Source organism: Gobio gobio (assembly GCF_949357685.1).
Source record: "Gobio gobio genome assembly, chromosome: 15".
Lineage (NCBI taxonomy): Eukaryota > Metazoa > Chordata > Actinopteri > Cypriniformes > Gobionidae > Gobio > Gobio gobio.
In genome coordinates, this window is record NC_137108.1 from 41,812,934 (window position 1) to 41,839,190 (window position 26,257).

The following is a 26,257-nucleotide window of genomic DNA, read 5'->3' on the forward strand; positions in this document are numbered from 1 at the left end:
GGAATAGTCTTTCTCTCACAGCATCACAGGACGGATGATCAGAGAGACACTGGGCTGCTTAGGCCCCCACCACACTGCCGGAGTTTAAAGCTCAGCATTTTCTTCCGGAAAGCCCTAACTGGTCTATGATGCCTCTTTTTGTATGCGCTTGCCCCCATCGTTGTGTGACTGACCCCCTCAGCCCTGCTGGCTGCCTGATCACAGGGACCGTTTATTACCGTCGTCCCTACCGCTCTTATCTTACGCCGCCAATGCTCATTTCCTTTCCAGATTGAAATGCAAATGTGAAATTTAATGATAAATGCATTATCTGATAGGTGCTGATAACTCTGATTCGCTGTCAGTATAAAATACACACCCCAGGGGGCTCACCGGTGCCAACTTGCCAAAATCCACTTTCTTATAAATGTACGTACCTGCAATAAATTCTGGAGGTCATATGCATTAAAAGGGGAATCATATTTTGTGTATTCTGCGATGTGATGCCACGGCTGAACAGTAATTGCTGCCGTTGCTATCTTGTTGGATGTATTATCCATCACTTTGATGAAGTGACTTTTAAGAAGTGCAAAAAGACAGATAAAACAGATTTTTTTTTTCTACTGAGAGACGGCGAGGGAAAATCTGCATGGTAAGCCGAGATTCTTGGGAAAGAAAAGATATCTGTTTTTACGTCTGTTGTGTGCTTTCTACTGAAGCTTAAAGGGACAGTTTATCCAAAAATGAAAATTGTATCATCATAGAAGTCGTCATCATATCATCGTTCCAAACCCGCATGACTTTCTTCTGTGGAACATAAAAGGGGAACATTTGCAGAATACTCATGCTTCTGTGTGAGGAACAAATTTAGTACAATTTAGTTCAATTTAAGTAATAATTTACAGAATGTCTTCTCCTCTAATGAAACTCTGAAATCTCAAATTAGTCAAGTGGACTACTTTTACTATGCTTTAATCTGTTTTTATATGTCCTTTTTGGTCACTGTATGCTTTCATTGTATGGATAAAGGTCACATCTAATCTAGGTGTATATATTATATGTGTGTGTGTGTGTGTGTGTGTGTGTGTGTGTGTGTGTGTGTGTGTGTGTGTGTGTGTGTGTGTGTGTGTGTGTGTGTGTGTGTGTGTGTGTGTGTGTGTGTGTGTGTGTGTGTGTGTGTGTGTGTGTGTGTGCGTCTATGTATGAATATTTTATACATATATATACACATAGACATACTGTACATATAACATATACATATATGTATACATCTCATTTCATAAAATATATTATCAGATGGTACTATCATGGTATACCGAGTAGGCAGCATGCTAAATTAACCTCGAGAACAAAATCCTACTGTGCTCCATTTTGCCTTCTTTCTTTAGTACCACTGTCACTGAATCAGGGATCAAAAGCAGGACCACATCACAATTCACCATAAGTTAGAAAAAAACACTCTTCGTAATTCAAGAGCTCATTAAGTCTTCAGAAACAGCAGAGTTTTACCTCTGTCGGGTGGCCTTGTCAAGGATATCTTCAGATGTCCTGCTATTGAGCGTCTGAAATCCCCTGATCCCAGATGGATTCATTTAAAACGTGTCATAATGAGCTGCTTACAAGTGATTACTGGCCGCTAGCTAATGGGCTAAACGGTTAAAGGAGGGCCAGGAATGATCGCGTGTTGGATTGGACCTTCAAGACTGAGTATCATATCAGAGGGGCACTGCAGACTTTTTTCCCTTTCTGATATTCTTGTCCTCTGAGTTTCTGTTTTCCAGTATATAATATCCGAAAAGTTTTTGTAGTACAGTAAGGGCTCAGGAGATAAATCACCATAGGCACTCAAGTCAAGACACACATGGAGGCCCAAAACTAAAAAACAACTACATTCTTGTTTAATTTTGTCTTTATATCTCATACATGTGACATTATATCGCAAATTTACTTAAATGCCTAAAAGAGAACTTATTTATTTGTTTACAAACTATTTATGATATAAAATCTAGTGTTTGTTCTTTTTTACATACCAGTAGTCAATAGATTTTAGTTTACATCAGAGCCTGAACCATGATTCACTGCTATGCACATGGTTTTAGGGGAGGAACATTCTCATTCTAAAGAGCCTTTGATTGGACAAAAATTTGGATAGACCTCTGGGTGCAAGATATAATTGGTCGATTTTCCCAGAAATTTACATTTTTAAATGTGTTCACTATAACAAATGATATGATGAATAAGCCATAACAACTAAATTTTTTACATTGCTTTAACTTAATAAGTTAAGCAATTTTCAACTTTTTTGTTATACAAGATTCAACAAATATTTTTAAGTCGGTTTAATGCAATTTAAGTTGAAATGACTTAAATATCGAAGTTGAGTATACTTAATTTAAGGCATTTTTTATTTTACAGTGTATCTGCTAAAAGTTCATTTTGTCCATCTTTGAGATTATCCTAGCATATAGATGACCTCAAAGTCAACAAATTTGTACTAATAGCAACACAATTCTAAAGCCTAATGTCTAACTTAAGCTGCTGCAGCCAACGTCAGAGTCCTGCACGGGTGCGGGTAGCCCGCGAATATTGCTGAAACGGGTGAAAAACATCCTATCTGTGTTGGATACGGGTCGGGTCGAACAAGGGAGAAACATGGATCGAAACACGGGTTTAAACCGGTCACATGCAAACGAATATATATAAAAAATGCATGTATATTGTAGATGTGTTCCTAAAAAAATATATGAATATGTCTAGGAACACAACCTACAAAAATATGCAATGCCTGTATTTCAAGGTGATAAAATAATTTCAAATCCATATCAATTTATTTGCGATCGTGCGGCACACGCGCGCCCTCCCTGGAGAATCACAACCGCGCGCGTGCGATCTGCCTGCACTGCAGTCGTTGAGATGGATCCTGAGGAGTTGAATAAAAGATCGTATATTGGATAGCCGCAAATGTGGAACTTCATCGCTGAGGAAGCACACAGATAACTGTGGTAACAAACCAAGCACACGCAGTTCTATCGAACAATATTTTTCAAAAGGGGACAGAACTGAATGTGCCTTGTAGAGATGATAAGGACACATAACCATGTTTGACAGCTTCGGCTGAAGTTATCCTTTTGTTAATGGTCTTGTAATAACTTCTGTATGCTGGCAATAAACATTTTTGTAAGTGTGTCTGTAATGTGATATGCTAAACTGATTTTATTTCGGGTGCGGGTCAGGTGCAGATTTTAATTAGTGCTGTTGTCGGAAAACCGGTCTGATGCGGTTTTAAGCATTGCGGGTACGGACGGGTGCGGATTTACAAAATCGGACCTGTGCAGGACTCTGGCCAACGTCACAGTTTTTTTATTTTTTCTCTCTCCATAAATGTGATTTGAAAAGGGCTTCCGAAAAGAAAAGAAAAATAAGGCGATATATTGTCTGTATAGATAATGAACATTAAATGAACATTTGAGATATAAAGTCACAATTACAAGACGAAGTCAAAATGCATGGTCATATAACTATATTATAATTCACATTCACATTGACACAATCACATTGACACAATCAGATGATGCACTTACGTGGACCATCCCATTCCTCCGGCTCCAGAGGGGGGTGTCTGGTCTTCTCACTTTCTGTTTCCATCTCGGTCTCTCCTATTTCTCGGTTGCCATTTTCTTCCCCTGAAAAACACAAACACAGCAGATAAATAAAACATTTGTTAAATACTGGTGTAAACAGGTTCTAAAACGTTTTGAGCTTGTCCCCTTCCAGTGGTAGGCATTCCACTGGATTGCTTTCGTAGTATAAATGCCCGTGTGGTCGAATGTGTCCGAACAGCCGCAAGATACACTATGGAAAGCGTACAAGCCAGACGTGATTTAAACTTTGCCTGAAGACTCAAGTTTAGTTTGAAAACGGAAAAAGTACCAAGCACAATGTTCTCTCACCTTTCCTGACTTCTAACACGCACTCCCAGCGTCCGGCTGGTCTCACGGCTGTCAGAGCAGAAAAAAAAAGCTGCTGCTCTCCATGTGTTTTTCTGTGGTTTCTGGTCGTGATCATATGTAAATTGTGTGAGCTTATTTCATTCATTAGATCGAAAGATCTGAAAAACCCTCATACATTTACCTGCCCATAGACCCTCCCCTCGAAGAAATCAGGACAGAAGGGTTTTGAAAGTGGACAAAAGAGACGGATTAAAATACCAGGTGTAAACGGGTATGTGTCTCCCTCATCTAATTCTGATCCGATCGACCAAAACACATCTTAATGCCAGGTGTAAACAGGGTCATAGATAGAGAGATAGATAATTTTGTCTCACAATGCTGATCTTTTTTTAACCCCAGCGCATTGGAGTCACACTCTGGGCAGAGCTGCTTCATGGAAGCGTCTCAGCGACTCTCTAACACGGCAGAACGGCCTTCACCATGGTCCTCAAACACACACTGGTCCATCCAGATGGGTTAATCTAAAGATCAAATTCTCTCGCCACGGTGTGTTTAAGCCAGTTAAGACGTGGTTCACTTCAAAGGCAAGCAGTAAACATGGCCAAAAGGATCGCAGCTTCTTGCTTGCCTCTGCACACCCGGGCGAAAGGAGAGGGCCGCGCTGCCCTACTTACTGCACATGAGGTCATTCTGACCTATTTTCCCGCATGCAAGTTCCTGCTAGGGCTCAGCTTTTTTTATTCATTCTGTCCTCCTCACTCTCCCGCTCACTATTTGTATTGTCAGGCCTTGAGAAGCTCCTTAGCATACTCATTGAGCATTACCATAAGGATAACAAAAGGCAATATCAACAGTTCCTTTCCAGTGTAGTGAGTTTGGGAAGGCAGCGAGATAACATTAAAGGCTCTACCTTGATCTCCGGCGAACATGTTAAGCCCTGTAACGAAACGTCTTGGAACTGTTTAATTACCGCTCAGGAAATGAAGCTACAAGATGATTCGTTAATTAAGCAGTGATTAAGGATTTTCTGCCTTCTATCTAACACCGTTCGCAATGCATTTTAAACACAATCGCCAAGGCAACCTCGCAGGGAACAAGTGTCACAGCAGCCTGATGAAGTTTCTTTCAGGAACATGGAGGGAATCCGCTGGGAAAACATTGTGCCAAGCAGGTACAGTGCCATTGAAATTACCTGTATAAAATGAAGAAGACATGCAACAGAATACTGTTCAGACTTTTTTCAAATCCAAGTCATGTGCACACGACAGCTTCGCTCCTCCATGTTTCTTTGTCACTTTTGCATGCTATTTTCATAAATAGCCATCTTGCTTCTTAGAAAGCAGATGCATAACATGGTCAGACATTACCATGGCCCAGATATTCACCTCCAACATTCCCATTTCAGAATGTATTCATTTAGAAGACTCTTTCAACCAAAGTGACTTGCAAATGAGAATAATACAAGCAATTCAGGCAATTCATCCGGCAGAAAAATCAATACAAGCAATGCCACCATACCAAATGCTAGAACAGAACAAGTTGGTTGGTTGGTTATTTAGTGAGCAAGTGCTCCTGGTAAAGATCTGTTTCAGTCGTTGAAGATTAGAGTATGAAACCATGTGACCAGCCAATTATTTTAAAATACACTACTGTTCAAAAGTTTGGGGTCAGTAAGATTTTTTAAATGTTTTTGAAAGAAGTCACCAAGGCTGCATTTATTTGATCAAAAACACTAATTAGAGCCCTGCACGGGCCTCAAATCTAGGCCCTAGCCCGGCCCGTGTCCGTCAGCGCATTAAAATTCTCAGCCCTAGTCCGACTGGAGCCCGTGTTTTTTTTTTTTTTTCCCATTACACATTGTTGCAGCCATTAAAATAGTTCAGTTTTGTTTTTAATGTCACGGTAGTTATATTTCGTTTTGTTTCTTTATTAAGTTAATGAAGCATTTTTTTGTTTGTTAAATTAAAGTTATTGTTTTTTAAAGTGACGACCAAGCGGCCAGCGGCCAGCAGCCGACAGTGAGATGAGAATGTTTGATCAATTTAGCCTCTCAAATCAACACTTGAGTTGTCTTGCTTATAATAAAATCTATAGATATAAAACACTTAAAGCATCACAATGTTAGTTTAAACGTTTAGCCTACTAATCACCACCACCACCACCACAGTAAAAAGGCATTTTTGACAAGCTGAGGCAGGCCGATGCTGCTCAAGAGTGAAATGGGCTACACAATCTAAACAAAAAAAAAACAAAAAAAAAACATGCAGGTTGTCTTACCTTACACCTCTCCGCAAAATAAATCTAAATCTGATCTTCAATTCCCGCGCTATATGCACATTTAACGGTGTTCACGTTAACGAAAGCAACAGATATGAACTGCATTTTATTAATCAGCTCATGTCAAGATCAAAGACTGCAATATGAGAACGAGCGACCTAAGCACTGGTAAGATCATTTAGTCTCATTAGTTTTAATGAAGATGATTGTGTTTTTGAGCATCTGAGCCTATTATCAGCTTCACTTGTGGCAGTTTGCGTGTTGGCTTGCTTTATTCATTTGCGGCGATGCAAGTTGCATAGCGCCTTACTCTAAACACTCGGCCTGCATTTGAGGTATGACGTGAAAATTGGCCCAAAGCCCGGCCCTAGGGGCGTAAAAAAAGTCGGGGCCCGTCGGGCTCCAACACTAATAACAGCAAAAAAGTGAAATATTATTACAAATCAAAATAACTGTTTTCTATATTAAAATGGAATGTAATTTTGATCACTATTCCAGTCTTCAGTTTCATATGATCCTTCTGAAATCATTATAATATGCTGATTTGCTGCTCAAGAAACATAGATTATTATTATCAATGCTAAAAATGTAAAATCTAAATGTAACTACACTTCTTTTGATCATTTTCATGTGTACTTGCTGAATTCAAGCATTCATTTTTTTTTTCCGAATGAGGAACAATTTCACTTATTTAACTGATGTACTGCATTTGCCATAAATGGACATCATACTGTGGGGTTTTATATGGCTTGAGAAACACATGCCCTCATAAAGATAAAAAAAATCCCCAGAAGATCAATTCCATACTTGACCGGTCACTCATGCTGTATTTGCTTTCTTTTGCTGGTGAAACAAACTCCAATTTTACATTAAAATTCATTTATTTAACTGACACTTCTATTCAAAGCGATATACAAAAAGTATCAAAAGCAATTTATCATGAGATCCAACTAAATTCAATAACTAAAGCAACGGCAAGTTTAAAGTATACACTAGATTAGATTACAAAGAAGACAGAAACAGAACTTTTTTAATAAAATATATATAGGTTATAGTATATATCTCTTTAAAACACAGCTAAAAACATTTTGAGAGCACTTAATAGATATCTGATTAAAATACACTAGTTCTTCTATTTTTTTATGTTAATTATAACATTTAGTCATTAGCAACATGCTAATGCCTATAGTCGAACTGGAATTTACTGTGAGCTTGCCAGGTCTTTTGTGTGCTTCATGTGAGAGGCGATATTTGTGTGACGTGTGTTGAACGAATTGCTGCCTGTGAAACCCATTTCAAATCAGTCACTTATGACAATTAGAATGATGCCTAGGAAGGTAGCTGTCTTTGTAGACAGTGGGCAACTCACTAGGGTTTAGAACGGAGCTTAAAACCGTCAAAAGATGCTGGAGAGACATAAGGTTTACGGCCCTTCGTCTCACTGGTCTAAAAAAGAAAAAGAGAATGCTCAGAGATTGATCGGGGCGCCAAGATGTTGTTTGCATGTGTGCGTTCGTCCATGAATGCATACGTCAGACATTAGGATAGAGTTAGTGAGAAATCTGCCAATCGGATCGTAGCTCCTCTGTTCTGTCTAATGGCAGTGACATGCATGCGGGTCAATAAGCTTATAGGCGATTTCCACAAACAGCTCCTGCAGCAAGGTAGACACAAAGTCATATTGGCTTTTCTCTTCCTCTCAGCATTGTTCTACCAAGGAAGCCCTTGAAAATGTCAATCTGGTGAGGGTGATTTTAAGGAGATCTGAGCTTTCTAATCCCAATACACTGACAGAGAGCAGCAGAGAGAGAGAGAGAGAGAAAGCGATAGAAAGATCAAACAGACAAATATATTGTCTAGATTCTGAATGACCTCACACAGAACTCCACAGATTTTTACAATATCAGTGCAGGAAATGCAAAAAAGACGAACATATTCAGTATTCTAAAGGCCCGTTCACACCAACAATGATAACTAAAAGATAACGAGAACTATATTAGCGTCCACACTAGCAGATGATATCATTCTGTTTATTCCAAGCACGTGCTTGTCTGCTGCTCAAGCTTGTTATAGCAGGATTGATTCTGATTGGCTGTCAATGTTTTTATCATTCATCAGCTGGATAAAATAATTCTGAAAGTGATTCCAATATCTTTTCTCAGTGCCGTTATCGTTATAGCTTTAGTGTGAACTCTGCTATACTTTAATATTGTGAAAATTTTTTAGAACTATATCTTTATCGCTATCGTCCTTAATGGTTACAAAGCTGTAGCTAAAATAATATACTAGATATAATAAATATTGCTTATTTCTCTCATTGAAAATAAACTTTTCACTGTGTATACCCCTTAATATATATTAAAAAAAAAAAAGGTTTTGTACCAAATATATGGTACCATGATAATGTGAATCTTCCATCTATATTAGCAATGTTGCACCTCATGAAAATTATCTGATTATATATATTCTTGGGTATATACATCTATATTTTTTTTTGGTAATGTGAAATGTTAGTCTGACGTCGTCATACTCAGATTCTAGTCAGAATATGAGTCTGATGCTGCTCCATTGGGCTGTGATCATGGGGGCGTGTTTCAACCGAACCAGGAAAGAAAATGCCTCTGCACTCAATTGGATAGACCTACAACCAATCAGAACAACGGAGCGACACATCAACAGAACTCAACTGCACACACGCTGGAAGAAGTAGAAGGAGAAGATGAGTGTAAACAATCTTTGCCGGTGTTGTAAAAAGAACTTAAGGATACACGGAGTACTTACCAACACGATCATCATGTTTGAGAGAAAGAGTAAAGGTGAATGCATATACGAAGTTCTCCGTTTGGTAAACAAATTCAACCCAAGCGCTCTTTGGTGACGTGAATGATTACGTTACTGTTGATCATCTGTCCATCATCGTATAAAGCCCACCCTAACAATTTGATTGGTCCAAACAGCTCTGGTTCGAGCATAGTTGCTCCACAACGGATCAAGTCCAGAGCGAAATTCCCGACCTCAGATGTTGTGGGCGAGGCTAAGCTCGGCTGGCATCCAGGGCTAGTGAAATGTACTGAGGTAGTATCATAATATTTTTTCATACACTTTGGAAAACCATGATAGATGAATATAGAAGCCATAAAAAAACATCCAATCAAAATGGCAAATAATATTTTAGTAGAATATCAGTTGCTTTTGGCTACAGTCACAATACCTCTTATTTCTCAACCCATTTCCTCCATTGCGGTACAATCAATTCCGGAAGAATCCGCCCAATTTTTATCATTGAAAATCCGGTTTCATTCTGAGAAAACAACAGATATTGAAGTAAAATGGGTTATGAATGGCATATTATGCTCACTTTGAGTAGCACAGTCCAATGTATCTGATGCCATCACCGTACCATGGTCCCACAACAGAACTTTTTTGTAAGGGTTTTCCAAAATTATTTTCCAAGAAACCTAGTAGTATCCGTTGTTAGTAATTTACACATTTTTGTACCCTCTGTGTGTATGTTTAAAGAATATGAACGACTCCTTCTTGTGAGCAAAGAAGAGAGAAAGCCGGCTCTAGCTATTACATGTACAAAATTGCCTCGTTGAATTGTTTTCTAATAATGGGAACTTTTGAATTATGTATCCTGTGTGTTTTGAAGATAAAGTGCTAATTTTGTTATGCTTGGTGATGGGTGGCCACTTAGGAAGCCAATATTTCCCCTTCATTTAAAGCAGTGGTAATTGAGGACTTTATAAAGTGAACTGTTGTTAAATAAACAGATTTCCCAATAAAACTAGAGACAGCTGTACAACAAATACTCAAACAAAGTCCACAGTTTCACTTCTCCGCCCAATAATCTGCAGTGGCACGCAGCTTTCGGAAGCTGATTACAATAAAAAAAAATTCAAATGCCTCCAGTGCGGACAAGAAAAAAGGGAAAGTAACCCAGCAAAATCCCACCCAGCACCCCGGTGGAGTGTGTGATTAGTGGAAGGCCTCGGCACTATCTCTTTAAAGGCCCATAAATTCCCCATCATTACAGGAACTGGCTGTGCTCTCTTCTGGCTGCTGCTGGCCTGCGTTATCTCTCCGTGCGATGCCGTCTGGAGTATGTAGATCTGGCCAGGCTAGATTGTCATACTTAACAAACATTAATGAATGATTTCCTGCACAGAGTCAAACGGGGCTAAAGGGATGTGTCTTTCATCTTATCGCTGCGCAAATGAGCATTTTTCCATATTATCCACGCTTTACCATCAGCGACGGGAGAAATGTATTGAAAAGATCTTTCTGCTGCCGAAGATCCCGATTAGTGAGGAAACGGCACAAAGAAGAGCGTAATTAATTCTACTGCGTACTGTTTACTGGCTCGCGTTGCAAGGCCGCCCGGATTCAAAGGATTTGTTCATAAGTGGCACCTTGCTACGGGCTAAAATGACTCATAATTATTCAAGACTTTCTCCGCTGTGATATGATCAGACCAGAAAGGAATCTCAATGCTGTCATTTAGATCAATTAAATTATATTGAACATGTCTATGCTGTGGCTTTCATGAGATCATGCGTTGTATTGTCCTTAGCAAGGCCACTGCGTAACACTCGCTATTGGTCTTTCGCAATTCAGGAAACATGCACCTGCAAAAAATCAGACCACTCCGTGTGACTCAACTGCTCCCTGAAGAAACATTTACAAGAATGGAAAAACATAGAAGCAAGGTCAAATTTCACAATTTCTGTAAAACTCGGGGAAAAAACCCCCCCTGAAAATATAACACCAGCATTCTCACAATTATAGCGGCGAGTGTGACAGCGGCTTGTAAATTTCAGTTTGAAACTTGTTCACAAGCGCAGCGCCCATAAATGTGAAATTGACCGTGAAAAGGGAGTTGTTTGGAGGGGGGCTGCTTCAATTGTCAAGGAGACAACAAGGTTGTCTCTCTGGACTATCAGGGGTGCCTTTTTTCTCTTTATTTCTCTGTCTCCTCTTTCAAATAAGGAGTCCCATCTCCTTCGACAGGCCTCAGGTTTCATGTTTATTCACGTTTGTGCGCTAGACTCACCCTATTCATCGGCAGGGACTTCATTTCACAGTGCGCTCTGCTGTTTCGAAACCATTTCGTATGAAGCCATTGACGGAAGCGTCTCAATCATTTCATGGTACATGAGTGCGCGGCGATGCGACTGAAGCCGAGACCCTCTCCAAACAGTTTAGGGTCGCCGCAGAGAGGAACCCCTCTGCTGTTTCAGGGTATTTGGTTTCACAGAGGCTGCTAGGGAATTGAAATGAGTGATGTGCAAAGAGTCGACGCTTCAAAAAGATTCACTGATCACATTGCATGATGGTTCTTGTGAACTCTTACTTTTATAAGCCACATCGTTATTTTTTGTTTTTTTTCACAATGCTTTGATGGTCATTGGAGTGTATCAATGTACAGATATCGGTGTTGGACATCGAACGTACAAGCTACAGTCTTAAACAGTCGAAGAGAAGTACAAATGATCAATCAAATATTTTTTTTAAGGAAAACATGACGTAACAGTTCTTAGACGTGGTAAGGAAAACAAAACCTCACAGAACATACAGTACCGAACAAATGATTCTTATGAGCCACTTTGTGAGTTTTCACTTTTAGTTCTTATCTAGTTCAATAAAAAACAGATATTAAATAATTTTCATGACTAAAATAACAGTTCTAAAATGTGCAACACTTTGCTAATATGGACGGAATATTGTAGAAACATCCAGTATGACAATGGTAATCCAATTTCTGAACAAATGATTCTTATGAGCCAGTTCTTTTGAGAAAATCAAATGCTTATGAATTAGAACTTAATTAGAATTAGATGTTCTTATTTGGTTCGATTAAAAACACTTCAGTATGGGGAACACGTTCACGATTAACTACAACTTTTGCCTTAATGAACTCCGAATTTTCTGCTTATTAATAGTCAGTAAGGTAGTTTTTGTAGCATTTAAGTTTAGGCATTGGGTAGGATTAAGAGATGTAGAATATGGTCATGCAGAATAAGGCCTTAATATGTGCTTTATACGTATTAATAAACAGCCAGTATCCTAGTATTATGCAAGCTGATAATCAACTAGTTAAAGGTGAGAATTGAACCCTAAAATAAAGTGTTACCGAAAGATTTTCATGACATAACGGTTAATTAACCTGCCACAGAAGCATACACTGTGACCCAGTGTAATCCAATTCCCAAGCGAATGACTGATCATCTGGTTCGATTTAGTGAATCAAATGCTTGAAGCCTTGTTTATACTTTCACCTGGCTCTGCACCGCGAGCCTCCACTGACTACGTACGCTCCTCCCCAAACGGATGAGGCATTTATATACTTGACGCGCTTGCCATTACTCAGAGCAATTGTTCTCTAAACATTCAGGAAGAGGCGGTGAGAAGTAATAAGATACACGTGGCGATGTTTGTTTTTATTACACTTAACCAAACCCAAGTGTAAAATCGTGTAAAATCCAGTAATCCTTTAGGTTATTACTTGTGACATTAGAACAAAATATATAGATATTATAACATATGTATAAAACTAAATCTCTTTCCAATTCCATTAAACATTTGTATTCAATTTCCGGAACATTTTTAATAAGCACTGACCGTAATTTTCATTAAAAAACCTTTATTTCTGTTATTGTAGGCACATTTTGTAAATGTAAGCAATTCATTTGGACAAGCACAAACTGGGTTCCAGTATGGTACAGATATACCTGCTCGGCCCGAATCAGCTGGAAGTTGGGTATCTTTGGAAGTGGAGCCATGTGCAAAGTTACAAAAAATGCTGTGCCACATCGCAATAGCATAATTTTTGGCACACACCTTCACGCTTGTGCGGATGCGGCGAGTATGAAGGCTGTTTTATACTTCTGCATCATACCTACGACGTAGCATCTAAGCCATAGGCTACGCATCGGTTTTCATTTATACTTCTGCATCGTTGTCCGCGTCGACATGCAATTGCACATGCAGACCCCTAGTAGGCAGTGTCCATGGGCATGCTGAAAATCAGCTTTAAACCAAGCTTACGGCAAGAGTATTTTCCGGTTTTTAAACGTACGCGAGGGCTGTGAGGCAAATTTCTTCACCTGAAGAGTACCCACATACTGTACGCACACCGCCCAATTTTTTTTTTTCTTTGACGCACAGGTTACATTATGTGCACTGAATTTGTTTTGTACTAATCATTTGTTCCACAAGGTGGCAACACTAGCCCGGTATCACAGTTGAAAACAAAACCAAAGGAGACGGAACAACAACAACAACCGAATACCGGAGACTGCAACAACAACAACAACAACAGATAACTTTAGCCATAACTTTAGTTAACAATACGAAGACATTTTATCAGTCATAACTTTGGAGAAAGATTAAACTTTCTAGAGCGCACATGGCGACCACTTGCGTTCATGCACGCTACCAAATGGAGTATACTTTGAAAGGCTACACATTCGTTCATAGGCTTTATGATTCAGTCAAATTGGCAACAGACAAGTGAGGTCATTACATATTCAGTTCTGTTCTGTTTCAAAATATTTTTTCCTCAAATTAATTATTAAATGGATTCATTAAGGAATCTGAAACGTTAAGAAGAACCATTAAATATGTTATGATTCCCATCACTAGTTGTATGGGTTGAAGATGTCTGGATCACGTCTGGTCACAAGGCATTTACCAATTCTGATTTCCCTTAACAACTGGTTGTTCCATTTCAAACCATGAACTGCATGGTGCAACAGACTCAGACTCCAGCAAATGGGTGAGACTTTGTCGGCGTCCAACTGCCTGACCTTTGTAAATTTAAGCTGATTTGCTACTTCACCGTCGTCCGATCAAAGTTAATAAGGGCTTGGTGAGTTAATGAAGACGGGCGATTCCTCTTTTTGTTCAGACAGCTTTTTAATACCTATTATAGGATGAAACTTTTAATGGAGGTTTTAGGTTCTCCTGACAAGCTAGTTGTCAGCGAATGACGACAAAGATACACGACCACTGAACTACGAGCCAGTCGTGGAGCAACCGCCTGCCAGCGAGGAACTTCACACGGGAGACCTTATTCTCCAAAACAGATAAAGGAACAGGGATGAGTGACTGCTTTTTAAAGCTCTGGCGTTTGACTCCGCTTGGGCTAATTACAGCCCGCCATCTCATTTGAGAGGGTTTACTTAATCAAGAGAAACCTCTCTGCCATCCTATAGCCGAGGAATAACACACATAAACCGTTTAATGCCACCAGGATTGCATTCGCCTTCAATTCATAGCACTTCTGCATAAGTGGAGTGAATTTAAGCCACTCAGACGCTAGGCTAAATGCGCTTTAAAGAGATCTAATTGAGCAGAGGATCAGGGGGAAATGAATACACCTGATGAGCTTGTACTATGTGTTAACGGGAAGAGAATGGGAACTTGTCCGAAGAATTCGGGGACATGGAAGACTTAGAGCCGAATTGCAGCAGATAGAGAGCTTGAGAAATCTGACGCAAACCCCGCATGACGACGGGAAGATTACTAAAGCATCTCGGAAGTAAAAGAGTTGAAAGTTTGGACCACTGTTGGTCTTCGGTTTTAGCAAAGCCATCAAAAAGGTTTAAAGGAATCTTAGAGGAGATTTGCTAAAACTTGGTGGTGCTTGAGACAAAAAAGGTTTTGATACAAGTACACAGTCAAAAACTGCCTTGAGAAAGAGAGATCCTTGGTGCAAGCCTTACAAAATAGTACTGTGACCGTGGTACTTTAATATTTACCATGGGACTGATGCTGTTTCCATAGTACTCTTAAGAATACTGTGGGAAAACATAAAATTTCCATGGTATCAGGTCCAAAAAAAAAAAGTATTTAGTATATAGAGATAAAAACATAATTAAAAGATAAAAATAAAATACCAATATTAAACATTCATATAAACATAAATATTACATTTAAAACAAAAGTTGGGCAAGTTCTCTTCATCTTCTGCCCCTATAGTTAGTGGAGTACCTCAGGGATCTATTTTGGGTCCACTTCTTTTTAACTCAGGTTTGGGATATTATTAAGAAGCACAATGTTATTTCATTTTTACGCTGATGATACACAGCTGTACCTGCCATTGAAAGCTGGTGATTCAATTCAACCTTTGTTGGAATGCATTAGGGACATTAAGGAATGGTTATCAAATAACTTTCTTCAACTTAATGATGACAAAACTGAAACAATTGTTTTTGGTCCCCCAAAATTTTACTTCTTATTTACATCTTATTAAGGAGTTGGGTAATCATTTCCCCTCAGTTTCCACCCAGGTTAGGAACCTTGGTGTTATCTTGGATTCAGAATTATGTTTAACCAAACAAATTAATTAAGTTGTTAAGAATAGTTTTATCAACTGCGGATTGTTTCCAAACTTGAATCTTTTTTTTCATTCCAAGACTTGGAGAAGGTTATTCATGCTTTTATTACCTCAAGCTTAGACTACTGTAACTCATTGTACCTGGGTCTTCCTCAGTCATTGCTCACACGCCTCCAGATGGTGCAAAATGCAGCTGCAAGGCTGCTGACCGGGGACAAAGAAATATGATCATGTCACCCCAATTTTAGCTTTGCTTCATTGGCTCCCGATCGGTTTTAGAATTCAGTTTAAACTCTTGTTGTTTGTTTTTAAAGCTCTTAAATGATCAAGCTCCTCCTTATCTTAAAGATCTTCTAACTCCTAAGTCATCTTCCAGATTTTTAAGATCTTCAGACAGGGTTCTTTTATCTATCCCTCGCTTTCTCCTAAAAACTACGGGAGATAGAGCTTTCTCTGTTGCAGCCCCCATCAATGGAACCAATTGCCCCTGGACATCCACCTTACACCTTCCATTACCATTTTCAAGTCAAAATTTGACTTTTATTATTATACTTATGTTTTACTGTTTTTTTTGTCTGGTTTCACTTTGTCTCTATTACATTTTATTCTTGTTTTTATTATAATTATTTTACTCACTTTGGATAGTTCTGCTATGTTTAAATGTGCACAAAAACACAAAAACTTTGCGACGCCTGCAAATTATTTTTGTAGTTTTAGGGCTCATTTCAATACTTAAAATTAATCTTTAGATTTTCCAAAGCATTTCTTTCATGAATCCCACAGGTTTATTCAAAACGACACCAAGACGTTTGTACATTTTTCACAATTAAATTTGTAAATGGAAGGAACGACCTTGGGATCTTTTAAATAGTAATTGAATTGAGCATCTATATACTGTATTTTACGCCTTGGGGAATCTGAATAAACACAAGCTCCACAAACAAAAAGTAAAACTGCATTCATCTGCAGGGCTTCTCCCAGCTCATTCAATGAAGCAGCGGGAAACAAAAGCACATATGAAAATTTTCATTTTAGCCCAAAACAAAATATTGCCAAACTGCCATTAGTTCTGAGGTTCGCACATGTCATGCCTGTTACACCTTTACGGGAAGAACAAAAGGAAAATCATTAAAACGGAGCCCACCTTGTGCAAGACATAAAAAGATTCTGCTTCTCAAAGACAGGCCTTGTATGAAATCCCCCTGGGCACTGTGGGTTTTTAAAAGAAACGTAATTTAAAAAACATTTCTCTTTGAGGCGGAGGGACATTCAAAGCATAAACTCGGTCAGATTCCTCTCACTGAACAGTAAGGGAGAGTAGAGAATTCTGAGAGGGGTGGATGAGATTGCATATGTGTTGGGGGTCCAGACAACTTCCTAACTTTGAACACACATTGCAAATTAGTCAGGTGTGACCAATACATAAAAGGTATAGAAAGATCACTAAAAAGAAGCACAAACTGAGTGAACTGGCACATGACAGACATCAGGCCAAAACCAATTTTTGTTGTCCTATACAAGCGTAACACTGCATAACTAAAAGTTATCCTAATTGACCTGCAAAATTCTCCTCAAAATATTTATTAATAAAGCTGAATTTTCAGCATTATTACTCCAGTCTTCATTGTCACATGATCCTTCAGAGATCTTTCCAATATGCTGATTTGCTACTGAAGAAATATTTTGGTAACACTTCCTTTTAGGGTCCAATTCTCACTATAACTAGTTGCTTATTAGCATGCATATTACTAAGATATTGGCTGTTTATTAGTACATATAACGCACATATGAATGCCTTATTCTGTATGACCATATTCTACATCCCTAATCCTCCCCAATACCTAACAACTACCTTAAAAACTATTAATAAGCAGTAGTTACGGGTTTATTGAGGCAAAAGTCATGGTTAATAGTGAGAACTGGACCCTTTTCTAAAGTGTGACCAATATTTCTTAACCAATAATTTACTTAATAGTTTTATGGAAAAAAATTCTGGGATTCATTGATGAACAAAGTTCAAAAGAACAGCATTTATTTGAAATAGAAATCTTTTGTAACTTTTGTTTAGCGTGTCTTTGCTTTTCTTAAAAACTGACTTTTGAACAGTAGTGTATGTCCACATGGTTCTTAAAGAGACAGTTCACCCCAAAAAACATGTACTGTATAAAGTCATGCAGGTTTGGAACATCTTTGCTGAATTAAAGTATACATTTCTTAAAAGCTGAATTTTGAACAGTAGTGTATGTCTGTATAATATATAATATCAAATACATATAATATAAATAACTCCATGCAGGTTTGGAACAACATGAGGGTGAGTAAATGATGACAGAATGTTTATTTTCAGTGATAAAAGCTCAAGTATCTTTCGCTCCCCATGGTAATTCCTGGCTGGAATATGACTAAGGATTAGCCAGCGCACCGGTTGCCATTTCCTAGATCAAACTCCTCTTTTCAGGTACATAGTGAGAATTGGGTATCAAAGGGAGTCAACCTAAACCTGGACGCAGAGGTTTCTGGAGATTTTCCCACACCTCTACAAGCAACGCCAAAACAGTGTGTGTTCAAGCTTTGGTCTAAAACTGCCATCAAACCGGTAATCAAAGATGCTTCAGAGTCAAACTTCAGCTGGGAATCAATTAGCAAAACTGAATTTCATCGAATGTTACGCTACAAATCGTTTCACTAGGATATGCTCTGTGTTGAACATCTAAACACTTGCTTGGTTTATAGACCTTCTACATGAAAGCGACCTTTCATGTAGAAGGTCTATAAATCAAGCAAGTGTTTAGACATACAGGCTATACACAGAAGTAGAAGCGTCAGGAATGTCTGACCTTTGCCGCAGAAGTATTCCATGTCCTCACAGGTGAGGTTGTCTGGCTCAAAGTCAGCAGGAAAGTTTTCCTCCACTGAAAACTCCTCTTTAGCAGTGAGTTCATTTGCGTCTGATATGCACTCCTCCTCTTCCTCTTCCAGACCTCCATCTAGCGGACCTACACACAGAACACAGCACAATCAAAATTGTTTGCCGTAAGTGAGACGCTGCGCAAACAGGAGCACTTGCATTCATACGTCACGTGTCAGAAACATGTACAAGTGAAAGCCACTCAAAAATAATGCCACCTTCTAAGATACCCTCATTTTGGCCACATTCAGATATAGAATAGAATGCATCCTTTGTGAAGGCAATCCTATAATGCACTGCAAAAAAGCAAAGTCCCTTTCAAAGAAAACAAAAAGGTATTCACTCTGCAGCCATATCTGCAATGCCTTTAATCAGCTATTTTGGACATCCTAATTCTCATAATTGTGCACTATTAGTGTGAGTAGTGTGTTTACATTGAAATTTCCAAATAGAAAAAGTACACTTTAAATACCCAGATGATACACTTAATTAACCGAGGACACTTCGCCTGTAACCCCTCCCATCGTACTCGACTTGTTCCAAGCGGGGTACAGAGGCGGGTACGCTAACAAGGACGCTAAAAATCGCAGTCTCTAGTGTGAGTCGCTAGCACACTTTTTGAGAGCGAGGTTTACACACACCACTCTTACTAGCTTGCTTCCATTACACTCACCCCCCTAAACCTCACTTTTGGGTCACGGAACCAAATGTAACCCCTTCGGTCTTCCTCGACCCACTCCCAGCGAGATTCGAACCGACATCTCCGGTGTGGGAGGCGGACGTGCTAATGAGGAAGCTATAGGCCGCAGTCTCTAGCGTCAGTCGGTAGCGCACCTCGAGGCCAGGGGAATGAGGTTAACACGCACATATCTTGCTAGTTTGAAACTCAACATATTTCAAATCAGCAACAAAATCTGACATGAACTAGACCAGCCAAAGGGCATGTGCCATCCTAAGCATGCGTCTCAGAACACTGACTGTTTATAGCAACCGAAGCTTCTAAAGGCTTCTAAAGACTTCACCAATCGGCGATTGGCTCTTTTATTTAGAAGGCGGGACTTATTCTGCCATATTGGGCATTGCACTTTCTCCCAAAGATATACCATCTTTGTATATCTGAAGTCTTTGTAAAAAGTCCATCCAAGAAGGTGGTCAAAACAAAATAATTGCCAATAAAATGTGATTCATTCAGTACTTAATTAATTGAAAACATACTACTCATCTCTTAGCTCTTAGCACCGTAAAATTACCTTCAAACCATTGAAATGTCTCCTGTGCTCTTTTCCATAAGAAGCGCCATTTTCTTTAGGTACATATTTTTAGTCACTTATGAGGTTCTATTTCAGTTAGCATGCTTACTGGAAAGGCTGTATTTTATTGGACTTTTTACATAAAATTGGAATAATATGCAAAATAAACAATTATTTCCAAGTTGACAATTGGTTGGCATTCACTGAATTGCACATACAACAAAGTATATTGAATATGATCTTTTTTTGTGTGAAATAGTAGGCCACATACAGTATACGCTGCACACTATTCATAGCATAATCTCTCCTCAGGAAAGCGTTTCCTGTGGCCCACTTGACTGAGTATCCTCATGACCGCTGCTGCACGTGTGAAGCGCTGCCGCTTCTCAGCCGATGTCAAACCTGTAAAAACCCACTTCATCTGCGAGAAAAGTTCCTCCCGCACGACCTACTGACTTCTAACACCGGCGTCAGCAGGAGCGGAGGACAGAAAATGCCTTTATTAATTTGTCCGCCTTATCACAGGATACAATGTTGATTTTCCATTTACATTTCATGCCTCCAGGTAATACACCGGTGCAATCTTAAAGGAGACATTTTTCCGAATTATTAATTTTTTTCTCTGCTATGTGCAATGTTATTTCTTTAAATCTAAATGATTTCTTGACTTTAGCTTTAAGCTGTACCTTTTTTTTTTTCTTGAGGTGGGTATTTGCATGTAGCGATTTTGCTGCAATCAAGGACATTGCATGGTGGAATTGCTTCCAAACAAAATGTATAGGGGGAAAAAGTTAGGCCGCATTTGAAAAATATATTCTCTGCAATTACCCTAGAAATTAATTATATATATATATTTCTGTAACATACGGTGCACGTTATTAGGGTTAATACATTATTGCATATACACTACCTTTCAAAAGTTTGGGGTCAGTAAGCTTGGTTGTTGTTTTTTTCAACATTAAATTGATCAAAAGTGCCAGTAAAAGATTTATATTTCCAATAAATGCTGTTCTAGTCATCAAAGAATCCTGAAAATAATGTATCATGGTTTCCACAACATATGAAGCAGCACAACTGTTTTCAACATTGATAACAATAAGAGCATAAAAGAGAATAAAAATCATCATATTAGAATGATTTCTGAAGGATCATGTGACCGTGAAGACTGGAGTAATGCTGAAAATTCAGCTTTGCCATCACAGGGATTAATAACATTTTAAAACTATATCCAAATATAAAAGATTGAAATATTATTTCACAACATTAACAGTAATTTTGATCAAATAAAGTGTGCCAACCCCCAAATTTTGAGAATCTGTCATACACTTTTACTATCACCCATACTTAAAAGAGATTTTTATAAATAGATTATAATACCTCACAAGCACCCAGAACAACATAGCAACTGCATTGCAACATTGCAAAACACCAAAAATTCAGAAAATGTACAACTTTAGTTCACTGACCTTTAGTTTCTACATCAAAACATCATAATAAGCACACATGACCTTTTGCATGTCAAACCTCCCATATATTCTCATGTTAGGGAAGATGACATCCTAAGTACTCCACTTAACATGTCATTTTGTTCGTTTGTAACACGGTCGAGGCGCTCACTTTAATAAAGCAATAAATTCAGTGAAGAGCCCTTTCTTCCTGCACAGAGCACAGTCGAGCACTGCCTGATCTTCCCAAACGGCCGTCTCTGTTCATTAAGACTGCTAAATGACTCCTTTATAGTGTGCTACATCTGCAGGACTCATGCTACATGAAAAGAATTAGCGCACAGATCTCTAATAGACACGGTGTGAAGTGCTGGAGAGCCGGCGTTTAAATTAGGCTACAGTTTTATGATCTAATCGCGCTCGGGCCTTTCACCGGCTCACGGAGGGAAGCGGCGCCTCGCGTTCTCTCAATACATCTCAATATGCTAAAAGCAGATGGGCAGAGAGATATCAGCCGCTCAGAACCGCTGAGGCCTGACACATCTCTCCGAGAGGCTGAGGAGTGGCTGGGAGAAGCGTCTCTAAAGACACTATTCAAACAAAAGATGAGGCGAAGATGTCCTGAAAAACATCACCCAAAAATGGTTTTAAATGATGATACACTGTAAAAATTATTAAGTACTAGGGTTGGGTGATATGGCCAACACAATTATCCTGATAAAATTATAGTCTAAATCAGTCAATATCCATAATTAATCACAATAAATGTCAAATCTTTTTTTCTTTCAAGTTTAAAGGCAGATTTTTGTTCCTGGGTGAAAGTTGTAGAAAGCAGACGGTTAAATGTGGTTTCATGACAAACACTGGCCAAACAGGTAAACATTTCACTAATTAATATTACATGTTTTGTCTTTTAGAAATGCACATTTGACAGTAACTTGAGTTGACAGTAGCTTGAGTAGGATTACAGTAGGTACATATATGTTCATTAACAAAAACAGTAATATCTGTACAAATTGTAACAACCTCATTTGTATAGGGTAAAATTTAAATATCCTGACTATTTGAGTTAGAATTAAAATAAACCAATGGTCTTCCATAGTATTTAGATCAATTTAACCACAGGTGAAACCACACATTGCACCTCACTACATGATAAAAAAATAACTATATTGTTTCTATGGTATCTATTATTTTTTTTAAAAACAGTAGCCCAAAGACATTCAGTATAATAAAAATGCACAAAAACTGCTATTGCTTAATAACAAAAAATAGCCTACCGTATTCCAATACTCCTTTTCAAAATGAGTCGCAATAAGCACATTTTCAAAAGAGCTATTTTCACATTCTCTATTAAAAAAACCTTCAAAAGTATGTATTATCGAGTTAAAGTTTTCTCAAGGTTCCAAAACAAAATCACCTAGCAGCCATACCTTAAAATCCCTGGTGATAACATAAAATTTGGCACACACCAAGTCAAAACCCATATCTATAGGAAAAATAATATTCCATGATACCACAATTGTTTGATTAACATTAATGAAACAGACGGTCTAAATATTAAGATCTACCACACAGATCTAATTTAATGTCACACATCAGATGCTTTTCCCCAACAGTTAACCAAACGTTCACATAAGACATAACAGATAAAGTTTGTGCGCATATTCCCCCAGACAGATATTTTGAAATACTGTAATTCTGTGTATATCGGGATGAGCGATGTCTTTGTGCGCATGCGTCGGATCTGTCAGTCAGCGTAAAGTAAGATCGTTTTCATGGACAAAGGAAAGGTACTCCTCTCAGAAAACGTACATATAAAGATACTATTAGATGTTTCATTGCTATTTGGAGCATTGGGATCGTTAGACGAGGGCTTATGAACTCAAAAACTTCAAAATCTACATTTTTCACTGCCTGTAGCTCCAAATTATCCCATGCGCATTCCAACTAATTTCGCCAGCACGGGTCACATAAAATACATTTCGGTATGAATATCCCACATTTCTGCCACAATAACATGGTTACAGTTTGTGTTACTAGAGTAAATCCATGGTAAAGGTTTGTGATATGTGGATTGAAAAGCCTTCTAACATTGCGGCAAACGTTTCTCCAGTTTTCTGCGTCAGTGTCTGGCTTTAAACTAGTGAAAATCATGAGGCATTTGATTTGTGGTTTGTATGGGAGAACTCTGCACTGAACGCTTTTAGTAGTCGCACATTTGCTGTAAGCTTGCGCTGTTGTGTCATTTTCGAACAGATAAATGTTCCTTGTGCCGTGCGGGTCAAACGAGTAGCTCGGTTTCGTTCCACTTTTGGCACATTTGCCGTTTAAATGTTTTTTCATATGCAACAAACATGTGATATTTGCATAGTGCATGAACATTATATTAAACATTTAGCTAGGAAAATTCTATTGTGATATTCATTGTTATTTTATCGCCCAGACCTCCCATTCAAAAGTTTAAGGTCAGTAAGATTTATGCACTCCAAGACTGCATTTAACTGATCAAAATACAGTAAAAGCAGAATATTATTATTTGGAACATTGTAATTGTTTATAAAATATTATAAAAATGTATGCTGAATTTGCAGCAGTCACTATTTATCTTTGTTGTCACATGATCCCTCAGAAATTGCTGCTCAAGAAACCATTTGTGTGCATTTTATTCTTTGATGAATATAAAATTCAAAAGAACAGCATTTATTTGAATTTCATAACTACATTACACTGCTGATCCTGGCTAAATAAATGTATTAAAAAAAAAAAAAAAAAACGTACTGACCCCAACTACTATTATGTATGAGTTGTGCCATTTAATGGCCATAAAAAGTACAGCTGTGCCAAAAATTTGCTATAGTATAATTAATATTTAGTTATACAATGTGCTGCTTTAAGACTTCTGTCAAAGTTTAGTACTAACAAACCTGTCATTATAATGGTTATAAATCAAATTCAGATGGAATATTTACCAAAAGTGACAGTGATGTGATAGTGAAGTCATTTGCACTCCTCATATCAGGCAGTTTATTTGCCATCAAAGCTCAGCAAATATGAAATTCTCTATTTTTATGCAGCTCAAAGTATATTTTGCTACATTTGTAATCCAAATAAAAGGCCAGACCCGTACTTACAGATTATGTTTTCTTAATGGATTCATGAGAAAAAAAATGACGACTCATCACTAATGATTGACATTAAATACTAAGATATCAATTCAGTATTAATACACAGGTACAAGAGACTGGAAATGCATCAAAACCAAAATGTTGGTATCAATCCAAACCTTAGAGGTAATATCTAAATATCCTGGTTCATCACAAAAATGTGACTGTCTAAAAATCAACCTGACTACATTAGGTTACATCAATAGAAATTTTGTTTAAGGGTCCGATCAGTGAGAAATAGTTCCTAAAACATCTTTTTTTGTTACATCACAAGAAAATATTATGGTACTGAATGATTACCATACAAGAAACATGTTTAACCGATTTATAAAGATGAAATGCACCACAACAACCTGAACGTTCACTTTAAAACCCAGTGGATCCTTGCATCAGAGTCAAGCTACTTCACCGACCTGCTCCGATTACCAAAGTTCAAGCCCTTCGCACATGTTTGGCTTATTATACTGCATTCATTGCATGAAGAGACCTGAAATAATTTCAGAGACAGCAAATGATAAGAATAATGACTTTCTAAACGACTAGGCCCGCACTCCTAGCTCATTTTCTGATAGTGCTGTAGCCCGCTATATTTAGTTGTGTACTGTTTAAAAGTCTGTCACAATCAATCTCCTGACGGCTGAACGCTGGCTGCGGTTTGCAGATGCTCGCAGAGGCCAAATGCGCCGGACGCCGCCCTCTGACACCATCACAGAATCGCATGAACCCGAGAGAGAAAATCAATGAGACGAGATATATTATGAGATAGAGAGAGAGAGAGACTCTAGTTAGATGAAGAATCGGAGAAAATGAAAGTCATGTGAAAACCGCATGCTTTGTGATCCATTTTACACAAAACGCTTTTTGATGGTCTATTGACGAACTGCAGCTACTCAGCTAGAAGTGGAAAATTGATCTTTGTTGTTAAGCTAACAAATTTGTCACAGTCATGCGCTGAAAGAAAAGTTGTATGGATGCATAACACAAATACTACAAGTGAATTCAATTCACTGCATAGGCAGAAAAAAAGCACTGTTAACAAACATTCAGTGCATGTTGCAAGATTTAAAGTGACTGCAAACTCAAAAATTCAAGCATAATTTATTCAGCCCAGTCTCATCATGGATTTAAAAGGGCTTGAAATATAGTGTTTTTTTATGTTTATAAAAGCTACTTAAACACCTCATTTTAACTAAGGCCTAACTAAGCAAGTCCCCAACTAAGCAAGCCAGAAGCGACAGTGGCAAGTAACCCAAACTCCATCAGGTGACAGAATGGAGAAAAAACAACCTTGGGAGAAACCAGGCTCAGACAGGAGGGCCAGTTCTCCTCTGGCCAATGAACGAACATTGTGAGATTATGAATTCTTATTTGTGGTCATTTGTCTGCATGTCATGTGTGGGGCTCCGTAGTAATGTTACCATTAACTGTCATCAGATATACATGAGCGTGTGAATATTAAATATTAAATCTTAATAGTTCACCCAAAAATAAAATTCTGATATTAATTACTCAACCCTCATTTCGTTCCAAGCCGTAGGACTTTTGTTAGTGAGATTGTAAAAGATTGTAAAACTAATCTATATGAATCGAGCAGTTTAGTAAACATTTTCTGTAGAGACTCGATTGTTTTATTTGATGAACAGATTTAATTTAGGCTTTTATTCACATATAAACATTGATCAGCGGACATAAACAGAAGCTCATCCAAACCTGCTTGACGCGCGAGAACAAACCTCATTGGTTCTTGCTGAAGCTCAAACGTGATGCGTAACTCGAGAACAAACTTCATTGGTTCTTGCTGAAGCTCAAACGTGATGCGTAACCCGAGAACAAACCTCATTGGTTCTTGCTGAAGCTCAAAAGTGAAGCGTAACACGAGAACACACCTCATTGGTTCTTGCTGAAGCTAAAATGTGAAGCGTAACACGAGAACAAACCTCA

General features: G+C 38.3%; 1 protein-coding gene across 2 annotated transcripts in view; it reads right to left on the reverse strand.

Moving 5' to 3' along the window:
* Positions 1-26,257, reverse strand: part of zfpm2a (zinc finger protein, FOG family member 2a) — a 213,637-nt gene that overhangs the window by 140,069 nt on the left and 47,311 nt on the right. The window contains exons 2-3 of one of the 2 annotated variants that reach the window (XM_079836440.1): positions 18,384-18,542; positions 3,561-3,662 (exon numbers count right to left, since the gene is read on the reverse strand). In XM_079836440.1, coding sequence (XP_079692566.1) covers positions 3,561-3,662; positions 18,384-18,542 — 261 coding nt within the window. The remainder of the gene's footprint in view (positions 1-3,560; positions 3,663-18,383; positions 18,543-26,257) is intronic. The other variant, XM_079836441.1, reaches the window with a different exon arrangement.